The sequence below is a fragment of the Crocuta crocuta genome, unplaced genomic scaffold (genome assembly GCF_008692635.1).
Source record: "Crocuta crocuta isolate KB4526 unplaced genomic scaffold, BGI_CrCroc_1.0 scaffold77, whole genome shotgun sequence".
Classification (NCBI taxonomy): Eukaryota; Metazoa; Chordata; class Mammalia; order Carnivora; family Hyaenidae; genus Crocuta; species Crocuta crocuta.
The window spans coordinates 6,061,639-6,082,021 of record NW_027532172.1 but is presented as its reverse complement, the minus strand read 5'-3'; the positions used below and the strand labels follow the sequence as shown (position 1 = coordinate 6,082,021).

Here is a 20,383-nt window from a genome sequence, read left to right as displayed (position 1 = left end):
GCACAGCTCCGGAAGTGCTCAGCACGGTTGCGTCACTTCCGGCCCGGGGTCGACCCGCGGTCGCTGAGGTCGCGACTGGCGCTGGGTATTAGCGTCCCTTGGCTGGCGCTTCGCTGCAGCACAGCATTCAGACCCCGAGTGTGAGCGGGTCATGGCCGGCTTAGACGGCTGAGGGAAGCAGCGGGGGAGAGGGGTCGCCTTATTGGAGAGTGGTCAAGGCAGCTCTTCCGGCTTCCACCAGCCGCCTCCCGCCAGGATATTTTTAACCGCAGTTTTTCTGATGGACTGCTCCCTTCACTGTATTCTAGTGTAGCGCACATAGAAGACATAATGACGTCTGTGGAGTGGATAAAGGACTGTTTCCCGGACGTTATCTGGTGGAAAGAGAACTGGGCCTTCGGGTCAGCGCGCCGGAACGGGAATTTCTGCCTACTCTCTCAGGCTGCCGCCTGGTGGCCCCCGAACCGCAGAGACCATGCCGGCTCGGCTTTCCCTATACTCTTCGGCTCAGTTCTCCAGCTTCCCATTCACCGTACAAGATTGAATCAAAATTGTGTTTCTTAAATTTCACATTGCCTTGCTGCACGGTTTCTTCAAACAATATGGGAAGTATGTGCCGTTATGTCTCCCCGTAACTTCTAGGACCTGTTGCCAAGTATTGTGGGTAGATAGAGCCACTGAGTTTCGCCCAAGTTACTGCTGGACAAGTGGAAATGCGGGTGTGAGGCGGGTGATGTTAGGGAACATACTGGCTGTTGAAATCCTCATAACCCAAACTATTTCCACCCATTCGCAAGTCGTGCATGTACTAATATTCAAGCTATGTGTAACGAGTTCTTTAGTTCTTGATTTTTTTCTTGCATGTATCCTTGTATCTCTTTTCCTTCCTTCCTTCCTTCCTTCCTTCCTTCCTTCCTTCCTTCCTTCCTTCCTTCCTTCCTTCCTTTCTGGACCGAGAGAGCATGAACAGGGGAGGGAGTAGAGGGAGGGAGATAAAGAATCTCATGCAGGCTCCACGCTCAAGGTGGAGTCCATCGCAGGGCTCGATCTCATGACATTGGGGTCATGATCCGAGCTGAAATCAAGAATTGGCTCTCAACCGACGCAGCCACCCAGGCGCCCCTCCAGTATTTCTTATACATGGTTTTCAGCTTCCAGTTTAACTCCGAGCATGTACTTAAATAAGACGCAGCCAAGTTCTAGAAAGCCTCACCCCCCTCCAAAAAAAGAGAAACAACGACTTGAAAGCCCAAATTAATTTGGAGTGAAAACTAGTAGCAATGAGTAACAATTGTAGGATTATGAATTTTATATGCATTAGCAACATAAAGGTCTACTAAAATCCAATGTACTAATTTCATTTGTTTTGACAAAGCATTCCTTTAAGTTAGCAAAGAAACTAAGATATATTTTGTGCAAATGAAACCTCTGTTTCATATCTGGGTTCTCACTTTGGGTCTAGTAATAAATGCTCTCCAGCAAATAAAGGAACAATCAGTCTTTCTGTAGTATTGTTGGATTTGCAAAATAGAGAATTTGTTCATATGTCAAGAACATGGGTGCACATACAATATATTGGAATCCTATGTGTTTTGTTTTTTGTAAGGAATGATCTTGAACACTACTACTACTGGTCAGACTTTCTGGAAACAAATGCTGAGATGGAGTTGGGGGAGCAAGGTATTTATTAGGGACCAACCTATGTAAAGGGAAGGGGTGGGAAACAGAATTAGGCAGAGGCAAAAGTTAAACTGTGTTGCAGGCCCAGCAAAGCCACCCACCAACCTAGCAGAAATCACTGGAATGAACAGTGCCTATCAGAGTATCTCGTACTATGTCAGACTGGCCAGGCATTTATATGCTTTTACATGCTTGGATTTATAGCCTTGCTCAATCACTGCATATGGGCTGCCTTGGGAAGTGTATGACCAGAGGGGAGGCAGCTATGTGAGGCTAAGGTATATCTGGAAGGACTGAAAGCTAGAGGCTCTCTGCTACTGTTTGTTCCACAGGTGGGCAGCCAGGCCTTCCTTGAAGAAGGTTCTAGGTGGTAAAATTCCATGTCTACCACAAATATTACATGGTTCTTAACCATCTGTTGAGATGATCATAGGATTACCATCCTTACCATGTTAGTGTTATGATCACACTACGGGGGTCATGGATTAAAAAAAATCTTTTTTAACTTTTTTTTTTTTAGAAGGCTCCATAACCAACATGGGGCTTGAACTCATGGCCCTGAGATCAAAAGTTCATGCTCCGCCCACTGAACCAGCCAGGTGCCCCACGATTCACTGATTTTAAACCATGTTTGGTGATAATACCTAATCCATTTAAAACCTTGTGGAATTCATTTGCTAATATTTTACTTTTAATATTTTTGTTATTCATGTATTAAGTAATAGTAGTTTCTGGTTTCTTCTTTGTGTGTGAATGCTATCTTTGTCTGATTTTGGGTTATGCTAGCCTTTAAAATATAGAAATATCGGTGATACAGAAACTTGTTGGATATGGCCCGGGTACCACCTCACAAATGAATCTGTGGAAAATCAAATAGCTATATCCTGGGCTAAGAGATTATAGGGAAGACGTTGCAAAACAGAACAGTGTTTTCTAGCATTGCTGAAAATAGCAGGCTCTGCTTTACTTATTTAGTTAATGTATATCTAGGGATCACTCACCTCGCTTATCTAGTTAATGTATATCTAAGGGTTAGGTCCTGTCTGTACTCATAAATTCCTTAGACCATGTTATTGCATGGAATATTTTATCCTGTCTTAACTTGTTTTTCTGCATGCTTTCTATATGTTCTTATTGGCAGGTAGCCCACTGACATATTACACAATGTTTCCCTAAATCTATGCTCAATAAATATGGGAGCTTGCAAGCAGCTCAGGGAAACTTCCTTTAGCCACCCTCTCACCTCTCTGGACTTGCATGGAGTCTTAAGTAATCCTTTCTGCCATCCTTGGCTTTGCTGAACAAAGCTGAAAGCTGAATCCACAGGAATCTTTTGGCATTTTTGTATCATTCTTATTTTTAATTTAACACCAATGATTATTAAATGACTATACACTTTGCAAGTGTTTTTGCTTACCATGTTTTCTTTGTAGGATTTATTTGTCTGGCTGTAGTATATTCTTTTTTTTTTTTTAATGTTTTATTTATTTCTGAGAGAGAGAGAGGCAGCGTGAGCAGGGGAGGGTCAGAGAGGGAAACACAGAATCAGAAGCAGGCTCCAGGCTCTGAGCTGTCAGCACAGAGCCTGACGTGGAGCTCGAACCCACGAACCATGAGATCATGACCTGAGCCAAAGTCAGACACTTAGCCAACTGAGCCACCCAGGCGCCCTGTGGCTGTAGTATATTCTTGAGTAATTCTTTCAGAGAAGGCTTGTGGTAGGAAACTGTCCAAGTTTTTCTTTTGTTTAGTGAAAGCATGCTTGTTACTTCCTCTCCCTTGAATGCTAGTTTGGCTGGGTGTAAGATTCTAGGTTCAAAATTATTTTACCTCAGATGTTGGAACTTATTATCTGTTGTTGTCTTGCAGTCAGCATAGTGAATGAGAAACCTGCTGTGTTTCTATTCTTATTCCTTGCTTGATACCTTTTTTTTTTTCACTCTGAAAGCTTTTAAGATTCTTTTCCCTTTTGTCCTAAAAATTTGCCACAGTACATATAGATGCCTTTTGTTATTCATTTTGTTTGATATTCCTAGCCCCTTTTCAGTGGAAAGATGTGAGTTTCCTACTGAGATATTTTCTTCTTTATTTCTTTGATTATATCCTTCTCTCCTTACTCTGTCCTTTCCTATTGGAACTGCTATTAGAGAGGTAGAAGCTTTGGAAACTTTTTAAAAAATGTCTTTATTTATTTTTGAGAGAGAGAGCCAGGGATGGGCAGAGAGAGAGGGAGACACAGAATCCAAAGCAGGATCCAGGCTCTAAGCTGTCAGCACAGAGCCTGATGCAGGGCTCGAACCCACAAACCATGGCAGCATGACCTGAGCCAAAATCAAGAGTTGGGTGCTTAACCACTTAACCGACTAAGCCACCCAGGTGCTCTGAGAGGTGGGAACTTCAGAATTTATCTTCTGTGTCACAATTTCTCTATCCTATTTTTCAGTTCGTCGTTTTTTCAACTTGCTTTTTATTTTTTATTTTTATTTTTTTTAAAGATTTTTTTTTAACACTTATTTATTTTTGAGAGACTGAGAGAGACAGAGCATGAGCAGGGGAGGGTCAGAGAGAGAGGGAGTGACAGACTCTGAAACAGGCTCCAGGCTCTGAGCTGTCAGCACAGAGCCTGACACAGGGCATGAACCCACAAGCCGTGAGATCATGACCTGAGCCGAAGTTGGACACTCAACCAACTGAGCCACCCAGGCACCCCTCAACTTGCTTTTTAAAGAGATGAATCAGCTTGATTATTCAGCTTTCTATGTGGCCATATTTTATTTTATTTTATTTATTTATTTTAAATGNCTATACGTGCAAACATATGATATTTGTCCTTCTCTGCCTGACTTATTTCGCTCAGCATAACACCCTCAAGGTCCATCCATGTTGCTACACATGGAATGTGGCCATATTTTAATTCAGCTCACCTGTGAAGTATTTTTTTTAAGTTTTGTTTATTTATTTTGACAGAGAGCTCATAAGCATGAGCAGGGGAAAGGCAGGGAGAGAGGGATAGAGAGAGAATCCCAAGCAAGCACCACACTGCCAGCGCAGAGCCTGATATGGGGGCCAAACTACACACACAAGATCATTACCTGAGCCAAAACCAAGAGTTGGATGCTATCCAGGCACCCCTGTGAAGTATTTTTAAACTCAAGATTTCTTGTGGGTTCTTTTTTCGTAGATGCCATTTACCTTTAACTGTATAGAGTTTGAGATCCCTGTGGGCATCAGGGTTGGAGCCCATGATAAGAACAGAGGTGAGAGAGATTTCAGCCCAGACTTAGAATCTGAGGCCAAGAAAAAAGAAAGAAAATAAAAAAGGACAAAAGAAGGGACATTAGGAAAATTAGCCCATATCTGATTCCCATGGTCTTGGAAAGGAAAGGGCTTCTCATCTGAGGTCCAAGGATGGCTTCAAGTTCTCATGAAATTGAAAACAAACCTGGAGGTGTATATGTATATGTGCATTTTTCTGGGGAGATTCACAGGGCTTCTCCACCCTGAAAATGGCTAAAATCCACTGGTTGGATAATGTCTTGCATATGAAAGTAACCTGGTATACATCTCTTGCATCTGCTTGTTATTGAGTGGGAAGGACACTGTGCTGAAGGGGAAAGTGTGTGTAAAGGCCTGGAGCAAGGGTGGGTGGCAGTTAAGTAACATTTATGTGGTAAACCAGGAGACACTCAGTTTGCTCAGTGATGAAGATACAGTCTAGAGAAAAACAAGGTTGATGACGTAAGCTACCATGAGATTATGAAAAGCTTTGAGTACCCAGAGAATACTACATGTATTTATTTTATTTTTTCATATTTATTTTGAGAGACAACATGAACTGGGGAGGTACAAAGAGAGGGAGGGAGAAAATTCCAAACAGGCTTCATACCACAGAGCAGAGCCCAATGCAGGGCTTGAATTCATGAACCATGAGATCCTGACTTGAGCTGAAGTTACACGCTCAACCTACTAAGCCACCCAGGCACGCCTACTTATAGTTTATTCTGATGCATTGAGGATGGGGTGCCTGGGTGGCTAGTGAGGAGCTCAGGATGTATTTTGGCCAGAAAATGACACAGATTAAATTTCATATAAGTTTTCTAGTTGTGGGTAAGGCTAACCAGATGAGTAGGCAGTAAGACCATTTGTTTAGTGGATTATCAGTTACCCTTTGAGGATTTAATTGGACCTGGTGGGCTTGAGTAGAGTTCATTCTGAGGTCCTCCATGCCTGAGCACCTCCATGACAGGCACTGTTACCAGAAAGGCTGTTCTGTATCAAACACTATCTCTCCTAGAAGCTGCTCTTAGTGCAGGTTGACTCTAATTTAACTTCTCTTTTATAGCCAGAACATTACAAACAGTAAATGAGAGAAACAAGGTCCCATTACTAACCATTAAATCTTGGACCTACTGCTCAGTAAAACTCCTTTTAAAAAAAAATTTTTTTTTTAATGTTTTATTTATTTCTGAGAGAGAGAGAGAGAGAAGGGGAGGAGCAGAGAGGGGCGGAGACAGAATCTGAAGCAGACTCCAGGCTCTGAGCTGTCAATCCCAGAGCCGGAAGATCATGACCTGAGCCGAAGTCGGACACTTAACTGACTGAGCCACCCAGGTGCCCCTCAGTAAAACTCCTAAGGTCAATCCAGTGATTAGCACAGAGTTTTGCAAACTGCAGTGGCTCAGTTAACATGTGGCCTGGATCCTCTCCTAGTTGATATTCCCTCACAATCTGTGGGAAACAAAGACAATAATGTTCACTGGTGAAGAAAGTCAGGAAGAAATCTCAGGTCTCAGGAGCTGACAACCTGCTTTTCACCCGAGATCTCACCTAACTGCCCTTTCTTGTTCTAATGTCTGAGAGGCTTCTCCTTAGTCATACTGAAGCCCTCTGAGTACATAAACCCCCTTCTGACTTACTCAACAATCATCCTTTTAGGCACCTACTGTATGTCAGGCATTATGCTACCTTACTTTACAATTGGCCTATGAGCTGTCTCCCTGCCTCGATTGAACAGTTTTCTTCTATCTCAGAGATTCTTAACAATGATGCTTCTCCAACTCAGTCAAAAACCTTTAAATACGTTTATGCCAGGATTCAATTGCAGAGATTCATAGTCAGAGCTCTGAAGATCCCAGGCCTTTAGAAGATGCTTGGTGGGTGATGCCACACACACCAGATAACCACACCTACCACCTTATGGACCATGTCTTATCAGTGGCACTTGCTTTGTCTTCTATCTTTTTTTTTAATGATTCATTTTTGAGAGAGAGAGAGAGAGCGTGAGTGGGTGAGGGGCAAAACGAGAGGGATACACAGAATCCAGAGCAGGCTCCAGACTCTGAGCTGTCAGCACAGAGCCTGATCTGGGACTCAAACCTACAAGATCATGACCTGAGCCAAAGTCAGATGCTTAATTGACTGAGCCACCCAGGTGCCCTTCTTTTTCTTTTTTTGATATTTCCCTCAGCCTCAGTCCCATCTTAAACACTGAAATCTAAACCTTCCTTTAACCCTTTGTTCTTTTTGCTTCCCTGCCAAACTCCTTGAACCAGTAATTGAGTCTTAGTGCCTTTGCCTTTTTGCTGCCTGTTCAGTATTAACCCACTACGTCAACACTCCTAGCAAGCTTCTTCTAAATGTTACCAATGACTAATAGTTAAACCTAAGGAGCAATTTAAGGTTCCTTAGTTTCACCTAGCATTTGATCCTTTCATCCCTTTTACTGAGAGGTATCATTCTCTTTTTGGTTTCCTCTAAAACTGTAGTAACAACTTATGCTTTGGGGGTTCCCCCTTTATTTTTTAATTTATAAAAAACTTTTTAACATTTTAATTTATTTTTAAGAGACAGAGAGAGACAGAGCATGAGCGAGGGAACAGGCAGAGAGAGAGAGGGAGAGACAGAATCTGAAGCAGGCTCCAGGCTCTGAGCTGTCAGCACAGAGCACAATGTGGGGCTTGAACCAACAAACAGTGATATCAAAACCTGAGCCCAAGTCGGATGTTTAATCAACTGAGCCATCCACGTGCCCCCAGAATGGCTTCTGTCTACCATCTCCTTCAGAAGAGAAGCTGACTGCCTCCTAAGCAGCACACAAAGTCTGTTTAGCGTGCCGCCGTTATCGCCATGTCTTCATTTGCTACTCCTCTTCCTCCCTCTGCTGGTAGCCACAAAGGCCTGTGTGTAGTTCCTTACCAAATAGGCCAGGCACAGCCCATCTCAGGGGTTTTGCATTTTCTTTTCCTCTGCTTGGTAGGTCCTTACTCCTCCCCCCCTCAGGTTTTTGGACAGGATTCACTTCCTCACGTTCTCAATGAAACCCTCCCTTACTTACTTAAAATTGCATATTACTCTCCCCTGCCCCCTCAAACTCTCTAACCCTCTTTCTGGGTTTTTCTCCATAGCAAGTATCACCACTTGATACACTATGAAGCTTTCACTTATTTATCTTTGAATTTTTTTTAATGTTTATTCACTTTCGAGAGAGGGCAAGCGAGCAAGGGAGGGGTTGAGAGAGAGGGAGACAGAATCCCAAGCAGGCTGCGCATTGCCAGCACAGATCCTGGTGAGGGCTGGAACCCACAAACTGTAAGATCATAATCTGAGCCAGAACCAAGAGTCAGTCTCTTAACTGACTGAGCCACCCAGGCGCCCCAAACACTTATTTTTAAAAAAATTTTAAATGTTTATTATTATTGAGACAGAGAAACACAGCACGAGTGGGGGGAGGGGTAGAGAGAGAGGGATTCACAGAATCTGAAGCAGGCTCCAGGCTCTGAGTTGTCACCACAGAGCCCGACGAGGGGCTCGAACCCACTAACCGTGAGACCATGACCTGAGCCGAAGCCGTTGCTCAACCGACGGAGCCACCCGGGCGCCCCTACAAACACTTATTCATCTTTGTCATGGTCTATAAGCTCCGCAAAGACAGGGACCCGAGTGATGGCCACGAGCTGCTTCTCCAGCACGTGGAAAGGCGCCTGGCACAAAGCGGAGCGCTGTGGGCTTCTGCGAGTGTCGAGAAATGGGGAGGTAGAGGAGAAAACATTTAAGTCTGGGAAGACTTTCTGGAGGAGTAAAGCTAACCGCCTGCACTTCCAAACACAGCCCTGAAGGGGGTCATGGCCAGCAATGCTACCTCAAACCACGCCTACGGGGGGGCGGGACATCGGCCGGAAGCCGCCCACCAGCGGAAGACGGACAGCAGCTCAGGCGATCCTCCCAACCTGCCCCAGGCTCCTGCCCCGCCCACCCGAAAGTGGGTGAAAGGTCGGCGGTGCCGGCGCTGCGGCTGGTGCGGTGGAGCAGGGCAGGCCCGGAACAGACCGATACGGTGTCGGCCAGACCGACGGACCATGGCAGACGAGGCGAAGCCTATCAGCCCACTCAAGAACCTGCTGGCCGGCGGCTTTGGCGGCATGTGCCTGGTGTTTGTGGGGCACCCGCTGGACACCGTCAAGGTGCGAGGAGGCTGGGGCGCGGGCTGGAGGGAGGAGGCCCGGGCCAGGAGCAGAAAGCAGTGTCTCCCACGAGGCGCAGGCCGGGGCAGAAGCGGGGCCCGTGGGAGCTTCCGTGAGAAGTCCAGGGAATCTCCCTTTCACTTTTTTGGGGGGTTACAGAGAAGCTGTTCCTCGTGCCCCAAAGAGTCAGCGCAGAGACAGCAGCCTCTAACCGTCCACTCGGGACTCTGATTTGAAGTTCTCTGTCTGGCATCGCCTCCTGACCCTGCGCCACTTCTTTGGGGATAGGAAAGAAAAAGCGCTTGCCCAGAGCTCTGATTTCAGCAAACCTTATAACATCACCAACAGGATTGGAACAGGTCACCTGTTAAAGCCCTCCTCAGAAAGAGAGCTAGACAGAGACAGTTTTTCTAGAGATGTCTTTTGATGCATTCCTCTGGGGCCGAAGTGCCCCGTCCTTCTCACTTTCCCACCCCAGAGAGAGGGTTGACGGTCTTCAGCCTATCACCTCACATTAGCCTGATAGTGGGAAGTGATGATGTCCTCAGGGAGAAGCTCCTTCCAGAAGCTCCTTCCAGGAAAAGCAAGTGACTGACTTCACCCAAGGCCAGGATGATCCTCACAACTCCCAGGTGACAAAGCCGTGGTCAAACTGAGGCTCTGGGAAGCAAGAAACTCATCAGGGTTTGTTCCCTGGTCTTCCTCACATCTTGCCTCAATTCTTCCCCCTGCAGCACATTCAGCAAGGCCTGCCTGGAGACCAAAGTCCATGCCCTGTGATTTAGCATTCAAAACATCATCCTAGTTTTCTACCCTTATTTCTGGACACACATTTGGAGGAAATTGGCAGATCATGTCCAGGGCGGGCCTGTGGGGAGCAGACATGAGTCCTACAGAGTGAGAAGTCTGTGTAGAGGACTTAAGACTAGTTAGAGAGTTGTCTGATCTTCCTACTCTTTTTTTTTTTTTAATGTTTTATTTATTTTTGAGAGAGAGAGAGAGAGACAGCTTGAGCAGGGGAGGGTCAGAGACAGAGGGAGACACAGAATCCGAAGCAGGCTCCAGGCTCTGAAGTGTCAGCACAGAGCCCGATGCAGGGCTCAAACTCACAAACCGTGAGATCATGACCTGAGCCATAGTCGGACGCTTAACCAGAGCCACCCAGGCGCCCCTCTCTTCCTACNTAACTGTGAGATCATGACCTGAGCCGAAGTTGGATGTTTAACCAACTGAGCCACCCAGCTGCTCCTTCTCTCTTCCTACTCTTGAAGAGAGTATAGCCAGAGATCTGGTTCGTTCCAGGCATTTGGGACTTCTCTTAAAACTCTCATTTTCTGCCTTATACAAGTGTTGCTTTTCTGTATCCTCTTGCCCTTCTTTCCCACAGATGTTACTCTCAGGAAGGGCTCAATGATCTCTATACTAAAGTGTAAATGACTTAAAATGTTTCCTGGCATTTTTTACAGCCAAAAAGCTCCTTTTTAGCTTAAAACCACAAATTGCTGATTGCAGTCCTTTTGACCTCAGAGAGGCACATGGGCTCTAGTCAAAGCCTGGCCTAGGGGCACCTCCAAAGGTCTAAGGTGACTAGCTGTTGCCTAAGAAGGCAACAACTGCAGCACTTTAGAGTTGGAGCTTGGTGGAAAGGCTGTGTGGTAGGTAGTAAAGGGCTGGCTGAATTTTGACTGGAGAAGTGGAGAACCCAGACATGCTGGGCAGGGGAGGGCAGGTGTACAGGCTTGGCAGTGGGAATCAGGCTGTAAAATAAGATCAACCATGGAGTACTTTAATGTTCTTGATGGCTTGGATGGTTGATGTCATGACGGGACAGGTGTGAGATTTGTACAAAATCCCAGAAAGGTATCACTCAGAAGTTTTGATACATCCCTCCCTCCCTACTGAGTGAGGAAGGCTGTGCCTGACCAGGGAGGATCTGAAAGCCAATAAAAGGGATTTCAGATGTCAAGCAGTTCTGTTTTACATTTCTACTATTCTGTCCTATAAACTCCTCAGACTTGCATGGACTCTCCATTGCCTAGAGAGTGATTTCCTTATTGTGACATATAAGCCCCTAACAAATAAAAGAATAAGAGATTCTAAAGAAGCAGAGGAACAGCATGTTAAAAATGGTATTTTGAAAAGGTTAGTATGGTAGCAACATGAGAAGGACTTGGAAGCAGAAGGACTCTGAGCAGGAAAAACAGCCAGGAAATAGACGGCTGAAGTAGCCGGATATATCACTTATCTACTGCAGTATAACAACTTAACCCAGAACTTAGTGATAGGAAACAACAACGTTCATTAATGGTCACAGTCTTTGTGAGGCAGGGTTTTGGGAGCAGCTTAGGTGGATAGGCTGGCTTAGGGTTGCTTGTGAGGTTGCAGATGTTGGCTGGGATCCAGGATGAATAAAGAACTCTTGCAACTCAATAAAAGGACAAATAGCCCAATTGAAAAATGGGCAAAGGACTTAATATTGAATACATATTAGACAAGTTTATAGAGACAGAAAGTAGATAAGTGATTGTAAGGGCTGAGAGGAGCAAGGAATAGGGAGTGACTACTAATGGTGTGGAGTTTCTTTCTGGGGTGATGAAAATGTCCCAAACTGATTGTAATGAAGGTTGCACAACTCACAATGTCTGGCCTACATTCAAGGGGAGTGAATGAGGACTGATCTTTGAAGGGGAAAGAGCCTCAAGGAATTAGTGGATATAATTGACAACCACTACACTGGGCAAGGATGGGTTAGGACTTGGCTTAGGAAAGGACTCAGACAGAGGAAGAAATTAGGATTCCAGAAGTATCTTGAAGGACCACTGTTAGTAAGAGTAGGAGGAGCAATAGGAAGTAGTCAAAGGTGATGCTATGGTTTCAAATCCTGAGGTAGCTAGGTGGCTCTGGCACAGATGGAACATGCATCAGGAAGGTGAGATTCCAGAGGAGATCTGAGTAGGGAGATCAACACCAAGAAGTTGGAAGTATAACCCTAAAGATGGGAGAGAAGGTCTGGAGATGGCCAAGTGATAGTCATCCCTGAGTAGAAGTTGAAGCCCTGCAATCTGAGTTTTCTGAATGGGATTGTGGACCACATGGGTAGGATGCTAAGCCTGAAGAATGCCTGGAGTAGAGAAGGAGACAAAGGAGGGAGTTCTAAAAAGGGAGGTTTCAAGAAGAGACATTTTGAAGCACTGTATATACCAAAAGGTTGAGGAGGATGAGGACCAACAGAAGTAGGATTAAATCCACCTTACTCCAGGGGTGTCTAGGTGGCTCAGTTGGTTAAGTGTCTGACTCTTGATTTCGGCTCAGGTCCTGCTCTCATGGTTCGTGGATTTGAGCCCCCTGTCAGGCTCACGCTGGCAGTGCAGAGCCTGCTTAGGATTCTATCTTTCCTCTCTCTGCCCCTCCCCAGCTTGTGCTCTCTTTCTCAAAATAAATTAAAACTTTAAAAAATATATTTTAAAAAATCCTCCTTACTCTACAATACCTTTGTGGAGTGCCTTACCTAACTACCAGGATGCCACCAAAATGGGAAGCTGGAGATTTGCATCAGGCAGGTCTTAACTACCGGCCTATCACTTGAACTCTGTAAACCCAGTCTTTTTATCAGTAAACTGGGAATACCTATCCTAATGGGTCATTGTGGGATCCATTAGGTAAGAAATAAATGGTGAAAAAAAAAAAAGAAAGGAATGGTGGAGGGGCGCTTGGGTGGCTCAGTCGGTTAAGCTCCCGACTTCGGCTCAAGCCATCGTCTCACGGTTCGTGGGCTCGAGCCCTGCATCGGACTCTGTGCTGACAGCTAGCTCGGAGCCTGGAACCTGCTTTAGATTCTGTATCTCCCTCTGTCTCTGTCCCTCCCCTGCTCACACTGTGTGTGTGTCTGTGACTCAGAAATAAATAAAAACATTAAAAAATTTAAAAAAAAAAGAAAGGAATGGTGGAGGGGCGCTTGGGTGGCTCAGTCGGTTAAGCTCCCGACTTCGGCTCAAGCCATCGTCTCACGGTTCGTGGGCTCGAGCCCTGCATCGGACTCTGTGCTGACAGCTAGCTCGGAGCCTGGAACCTGCTTTAGATTCTGTATCTCCCTCTCTCTCTGACCCCCTCTCTGACAGCTCACGCTGTCTCTCTCTCTACTAGAAATAAATAAAAATATTAAAAAAAAAAAAAGAAAAATGGTGGAAGTGACTGGATGAGGGGGAAAAAAGGCATGCTACTAATGATATGTGAGTGCAGAGTTTAAATAAATTAGAGGAAAAAGAAATCTAAATCTAGCAGGTTAAGCAAATGCTGAAGACATGTACACAGGCACAGCTTTTCTCTGTTCAGAGTTTGGCAGGCAGTTCTGTTTCTGGGAGATGATTGTGTTTTCACTTCTGGTTTCAGGTCCGACTGCAGACACAGCCCCCGAGTTTGCCTGGACAGCCTCCCATGTATTCTGGGACCTTTGACTGTTTCCGGAAGACACTTGTTAGAGAGGTATGGTACCTAGGTGTTGGGCATTCCTCTTACTCACAGGACCACATTCACAGAGTTGGTTTGTTATCTCCTTGGGGCGATAGGGTGACTTTCTGCAGGAGGGTAGCCCACAGCTGTGGCTGTCTCACTGTGCCATCCCTTGCCCTTCTGTTGTTGCTCTGGAGTCTTTACTAGTTCCAGTTGCTGTTTTATATGACTGGTTGAAGCTAATAAAATGCTTCCCTCATTTGAAAGGCAGAATTCGGGGCGCCTGGGTGGCTCAGTTGGTTAAGTGTACTATTACTGGCTTCGATTCAGGCCATGATCTTATAGTTGGTGAGTTCGAGTCCCACATTGGGCTTTGTGCTGACAGTATGAAGCCTGCTTGGGATGGTCTCTCTCCCCCGTCTCTCTGTCCCTCTCTCTCTCTGTCCCCCCCCTCTCAAAAATAAATAAATATACTTAAAATTTTTTTGAAAGGCAAAATTAGACCACAGGGATTTAGTGAGGAATAAATGGAAAAAAATGCAATCCAGATCAATTGGTTCATAGAGATCAGTGCCAGAAGTTCCTATAAACTCTCAAGGTGTCTGGCTGGCTCAGTTGGTAGAGTGTATGACTCTTGATCCCAGAGTTGTGAGTTGGAGCCCCATGTTGGGTGTAGAGATCGCTTAAAAAAGAAAAAGAAAAAAGAAATGTAGACAAAAAGAAGTGCACATGAAATCTATAGGAAAAGTCATCCAATCTGAAGAACAGTCAGAGGCCAGTGAGTCTTGTTTGTTTTTGTTTTTGTTTTGATGTCTGATCTTATTTATTTGTTACTCTTAGAAAAATCTCATTTTTGATGGGACTCAGACTTAGAGGTAGAGGCTGTCAGAGAAGACAGCCTCCGTCTCTTGGCAATCTGTTCTTGGGGTTTTTCTTTGGGCTTCTTCAATCTCTTGGCTATTTTAAGTTTTCCTTATACTTTTTAAAAAATGTTTTGGTTTTTTTTGTTGTTTGTTTTTTTGTTTTTGTTTCTTGAGGGAGAGAGAAACAGTACTGTTGCAGGAATTTTTACCATAATACCTGGGATTCATTGTCTCGCCACTTCAAAGAATGAAGAGGTGGACACAAAATGAGCAGCAGGTTGGGGTGCCTGGGTGGCTCAGTCAGTTAAGCCTCTGACTTCGGCTCAGGTCATGATCTCACGGTTTGTGAGTTCAAGCGCCGCGTCGGGCTCTGTGCTGACTGCCAGCTCAGAGCCTGGAGGCTGTTTCAATCTGTGACTCCCTCTCTCTCTGACCCTCCCCTGCTCACGCTGTCTCTGTCTCCTAGAAATTAAAAAAAAAAAAAAAATTCTTTAAAAAAGATTCTGTGTCTTCCTGTCTCTCCGTCCCTCCCTCACTCGTGTTCTCTTTCTCTCTCTCAAAAATAAACATAAAAATTTTTTTTAGTAAATATATAGTCTGTATTAAATATACAGAAACTGAGAAGTAGCTGTCACCTAGATAAACAAGGGAGGCTGGTAAGTGATAGATTAAGCCTTGGGGGAGAAGTTGTTCCCAAGGCTCCTGCAGGACCCATGCCCGAGGTGGTGCTGCCTTTTCTTCCGGAAAGCATTCGTTCTTTCATCTGTGCTGACCAGAGCTGAGTCTCATCAGTGTCCCACTGAGGTCTTAGGGTTTGGATCTGCTCTGAGTCCTCTGTGCTGGAGGTAGAGAGGCAGGATTTACATGCCTCTTGGTCAAGGAACACTGAATACCTGTTCAGTGGCTTGTGAGTGTGCTGGGTCCTAAGGGCCTGGTGAGAATGGCTTCTACAAACCCAACTCCCTGTAGGGTTGAATGGGCTACCTTAGTCCATATGTATGCACATCCTTAGTTTTTGCTGTGCCAGACTGAGCTGTCTGCTTTCTGAAGCTGCCAGAGGTCTTGGCTGTGCTGCATGGAAGTAGGTGGGCCAGGATGGTGGAAGGAAAGCTAGCCAGGAGGCAAGGGTTTAGTCAGGCCCTTAGGATGTGGGCATCCTTCTCAGCCCCATCAGGGAGCCCTAGGCTTTGGAATGACATTGTCACATACTGCTTTTGTAGATCTTCCTCATAACCTTCTCTTCTCCCTTCACCCATTCCTGTTTATTGCCTTTGCACTTTGTCCTCAGAGAACCTTCTTACAGCCTGTGGCAATGTTAGACCTTTGCAGGACCCAGGAGTGCCGACTGGTACAGTTGTGCCCCTTTAGATCAGGAAAGAAGATTGGTTGGGAGTGCCCAGCGTCTGCAGAGGGACAGGTTCTCCAGCCTGTGACTGTGAACTCTCCAGGTGTGGAGCACCACCCTGTTCCTCCTGCAGCTCTCTCTTAAGGAGCAACTATAACATTTGTTTTTAAAATTGTTCCTTATTTTGTATTAAAGTGATTCAAGCATTTGGGTTTGTTACTGAAAGGCTTGTAACAAAGTAGCAAAATGACTTATCCATCCCTTCTCCAGGGGTAATTTTTTTCAGCTTTTCCAGTTCTTTATGCTGTTTCTACCTAAAAGATGTACATTTACAACTATATTTAATACACTTTTTATATGTTTTAGGTACATATTTGTGGTAGATGATTTTAAGTCTTAGATTTCTTTTTTTTAATGCTTTTTAAAAAATGTTTATTAAAATTTTTTTAATGTTTATTTATTTTTAAGAGAGACAGAGCACGAGTTGGGGAGGGGTAGGAAGAGAGGGAGACACAGAATCTGAAGCAGTCTCCAGGCCCTGAGCTGTCAGCAAAGAGCCCAATACAGGGCCTGAACTCATGAATCGCAAGATCATGACCTGAGCCCAAGTCGGAGATGCTTGACTGACTAAGCCACCCAGGCACCCTTATTTATTTATTCTGAGAGAAAAAGTGCCCACATGCACACAAGCAGGGGAATGGCAGAGAAGGAGAGAGATCCCCAAGTACGCTCTGCACTATCAGCACGAAGCCCAATATGGGGCTTGAACTCACAAACCATGAGATTGTGACCTGACCTGAAACCAAGAGTCAGACACTTAACCAACTAAGCCACCCAGGCTCCCCTAGTCTTACATTTCTTTATGTCCCTTTCTGCCTTGCCCATATAGTTTTATCATACTTTGTGGTTTAATCCAATTTACTGTTTGCATGATTACAGCTTTATATATAATTTTTCTCTTAACTAAGTAATGTAGTATGATGTGCATCTTATTTCTTGTCTGTCTGACTTTTTGTTTTTCTTGAGGTTGGGTGAAATAATTGTGTCAGTTTCTTTTGCTTGTGTTTCTCTGAATTGCTGTGTCGGTTATCCTGTACCTAAGAAAGCTCTGTAGAGTACCTTTCTGTTTGATTTTCCACACTGCCGAAAACAGTTATAATCGGTTCTTCCACTGTGAGTTGTTTTGGTTTGTTTTTGTTTTCTGGTTTTTGGGGTTTTTTTGGAAACATCCCTTCTGGAGCCCTCTATCCTCATACTGTTGTGTGGACTGGTTTCTTTCCAGGCCCTCAGTACTCAACACCATCCTGGAACCCCCTTTCCCTCTCTTAGGCTGAACCCTTGGTCTCCTAGGTCCCAAATCTTCCTTTTCCCTGGTTTATGAACCTCATTTGGTTGGGATATCTATCTGTCTATTTATTGGCTACTGACATAGTTGATTTTATCACAAAACTATATGACTGAAAATTGATGTGCAATCTTACTATTGTTTCTAATAATAAAAGTCCAGTCTCTAGTAGGGACACTCTATAGTCCACACTGTACATCAGCTGACAGTAATGAGAGAAGAGATACATGCATGTGTGAACACAATGTATTGGAGGGTCAATCATAAATGAAACTGCTTTAACATACATAAGAAATTTCACACATAATTAAGAAATTTCACACATAATTGGCATCATAATAAACCAACCATTTAATGATTAAAAAAACCCCATATCTTAGTACTTGGAAAATACAAAAATTTCTTAATTTCCTGTCATCTCACCCCAGGGAAGTCAGATCATATTGTACATCTTCTAGCCTGCCTTTTTAGTGGTCTCCAAGTAGATTTAGTAATATCTTCTGATGTTACAATGTGATTTAATGGCCATGTGATAGTCCATTTATGGAATTCCCATAATTTGTCCTATTGATTTCCTATTTGGGAGTTTTTTGGTTTATTCCAGAATTTTGGGAGCTTATAAATGCCTAATGTCATTCTCTTTTTACATCTCTCTTTTTTTTAATGTTTTATTTATTTCTGAGAGGGAGGGAGAGAGCGAGCGAGCAAGCTGGGGAGGGTCAGAGAGAGGGAGACACAGAATCTCAAACAGTCTCCAGGCTCTGAGCTAGCTGTCAGCACAGAGCCTGACGCGGGGCTTGAACCCACAAACCACAAGATCATGACCCGAGCCGAAGTTGGATGCTTAACCAACTGAGCCACCCAGGCGCCCCTCTCTTTTTACATCTCTGAGTATTTTCTTAGAATAAATTTCTAGACAGAATTTCCTGATGCAAGGGCATACTGCATATTGCCAGATTGTCTTCCAGAATGAAAGCTGTTTCTAGTTTCTTCAGCAGTGTATTAAAGGACAACTATTTCTGGGGATTCTTCCTTTTATTTTTTTCTAAGTTTATTTATTTTGAGAGAGAGAGAGAGAGATGCAGGAGGGGCAGAGAGAGAGAGAGAGAGAATCCCAAGTAGGCTGCACACTGTCAGCACAGAGCCCGATGTGGGGCTCAGATCCACAAACTGTGAGATCATGACCTGAGCTGAAACCAAGAGTTGGACACTTAACCAACTGAGCCACCCAGATGCCTCTGGGGTTTTCTTCCTTTTCAAAGTTCTCTTTACTCGGAGAAGAGGTGAAGGAAGAAAGCCACAGTTTAGAGGACACACTACTTTCCTGTTTCAGTGGTATAAAGGGTAGCTGTGTCTATAAACAGCTTCTGTTTTTGTGATTTCCTTGCAGGGTATCACGGGGCTATATCGGGGCATGGCTGCCCCTATCATTGGGGTCACACCCATGTTTGCTGTGTGCTTCTTTGGGTTTGGTTTGGGGAAGAAACTGCAACAGAAATGCCCAGAGGATGTGCTCAGGTGAGTACTTACAGGTCTAAAGCACTTAAAGCTGTTCTGCCTGATGGTGTGACCCATGGGTCAAAGTGAGAAATCTTGGCAGATAGGGAGTGGCTGTCCCCCTGGAACCCTAACACTGGCTCCTGGTTGCTCCACATGAAGGAGGTACTTGAGTTTCTTTTGCCCTGTGAACCAAAGGGAAAAAGAAGACAACTCCAAGTCCTCCCCTCTCTTCCCCACCAGGTTGTCATAATTCTGTGAAGTAGTATCACCTGCTGTGGATATTAGTAATATCAGCCCCACACCACTGGAAGGACTGAATGTGAAAAAGTGTGTAAAATGCCATGAATAGTCCCTGGTGCTGCAGCAATGACACAGCCTTATTTTCCATCCCCTGCTTGGGAAAAGGGAAGGACATTTAACCAACTGTGCCACCCAAGTGTCCCTCAATTTTAATTAAACATTTTAAAACTTTTAATCAAAGTATAGTTGACACATAATATTAGTTTCAGGTATATAACATAGTGCTTCAACAATACATACATTATGAAATGCACACATGGTAAGTGTAGTTCCCATCTGTCACCATAGAAAGTTATTACAGCATTATTGACTATATTCACCATGATGTACTTTTCACCAGACCAGTTTCTTGGGATGAATGGGGATTCGGAGTGGAAACATGGGATGACAAGATGTCCCCAGTCTGAGACTTGCAGGGTGACGACAACTCCTGGGAAGGGCTGCAGGCAACACAGATCCCACAGAGGCTGGCCAGGCCTGGGGTCTAGGAGCTTGAGGGAGGAAGCCCAGGGTGCTGTGTGGTTGTTTTCTGTCACTACTTCAGGCCACAGCATGCTGAGTAAGGGTCTAGGATGTAGATGAGATGCTTGTAATGTGAAACTATTTCTGTAGTCCTTGTGACCCTCTGAATGTGACAAGCTTCTATAAACAACCACAGGCGGCCACAAGTATGGATGTGTATGGGGTCCTTTTGAAGCTCTGTTTGGCTGTTGGTAGTCCAAGTGTCCCATGGATACATACCTTCTCTGAGCAGCTAGTCTTCTATCTCATGTACCATCTCATAGCTATACCAGGGCCATGCACTAAAACCCCTATTGGGGTCATTGTTATACTTTGGCCTATGGGCTGTGTTCCCTGTACAATCACATCAGCATGCAGAGAAACACCCTTCCTGCATGAGCAAAGGTTGAGACCCTGAGGACCCCACTCATATAATCCTGCTGTGTTCTAAATTCTGGACATCAGCCCTGACATGTTTCCCCTCCCTGCAGTGGTATTTTGGGATAGTATGGAAATGAGCATTACCAGGATCTTGGAGGGGATGTCCAAGAAAGTCCAGACTCACAGATGCCAGCCTAGAGTGGGAGTGGGGAGTGACAGAATGGGCCAGGCAGTCCTAGTGTCTAAAGAGTACCCTGTGCACACACAGAGGATCCGTTCAGAGAAAAGTCCTTACTCCCAAGAGATGGGGGTGTGCCTGGCCTGGGGTATGGGCATCCTGCAAAGTACAGAGCATGTTGGTCTCAGGAGGAGAAATTCAGTTGCTGAGAGGGCTCCTCTTGGAGACAGCAGTGTGAACGGAGTCTGTAAAGGAGGCCGTGCATGAAAGCAAGTCTCTTGACTGTTCAGCAGTCAGCCTGTGTGCTAGTTCTGCATGCCTGAGGTATATGTGTGGGCCCTGCCTGGGATGAGAATATAAAACATAACAACAACAACAAAA

At 44.8% G+C, this 20,383-nt stretch overlaps 1 protein-coding gene across 1 annotated transcript in view; it reads left to right on the top strand.

Moving 5' to 3' along the window:
• The first annotated feature begins 8,937 nt into the window (after positions 1-8,937).
• The window catches only part of SLC25A20 (solute carrier family 25 member 20), a 30,832-nt gene continuing 19,386 nt past the window's right edge, over positions 8,938-20,383 (top strand). Inside the window, exons 1-3 of the mRNA XM_077777286.1 lie at positions 8,938-9,140; positions 13,530-13,622; positions 18,533-18,660. Coding sequence (XP_077633412.1) covers positions 9,036-9,140; positions 13,530-13,622; positions 18,533-18,660 — 326 coding nt within the window. The 5' untranslated portion in view covers positions 8,938-9,035. The remainder of the gene's footprint in view (positions 9,141-13,529; positions 13,623-18,532; positions 18,661-20,383) is intronic.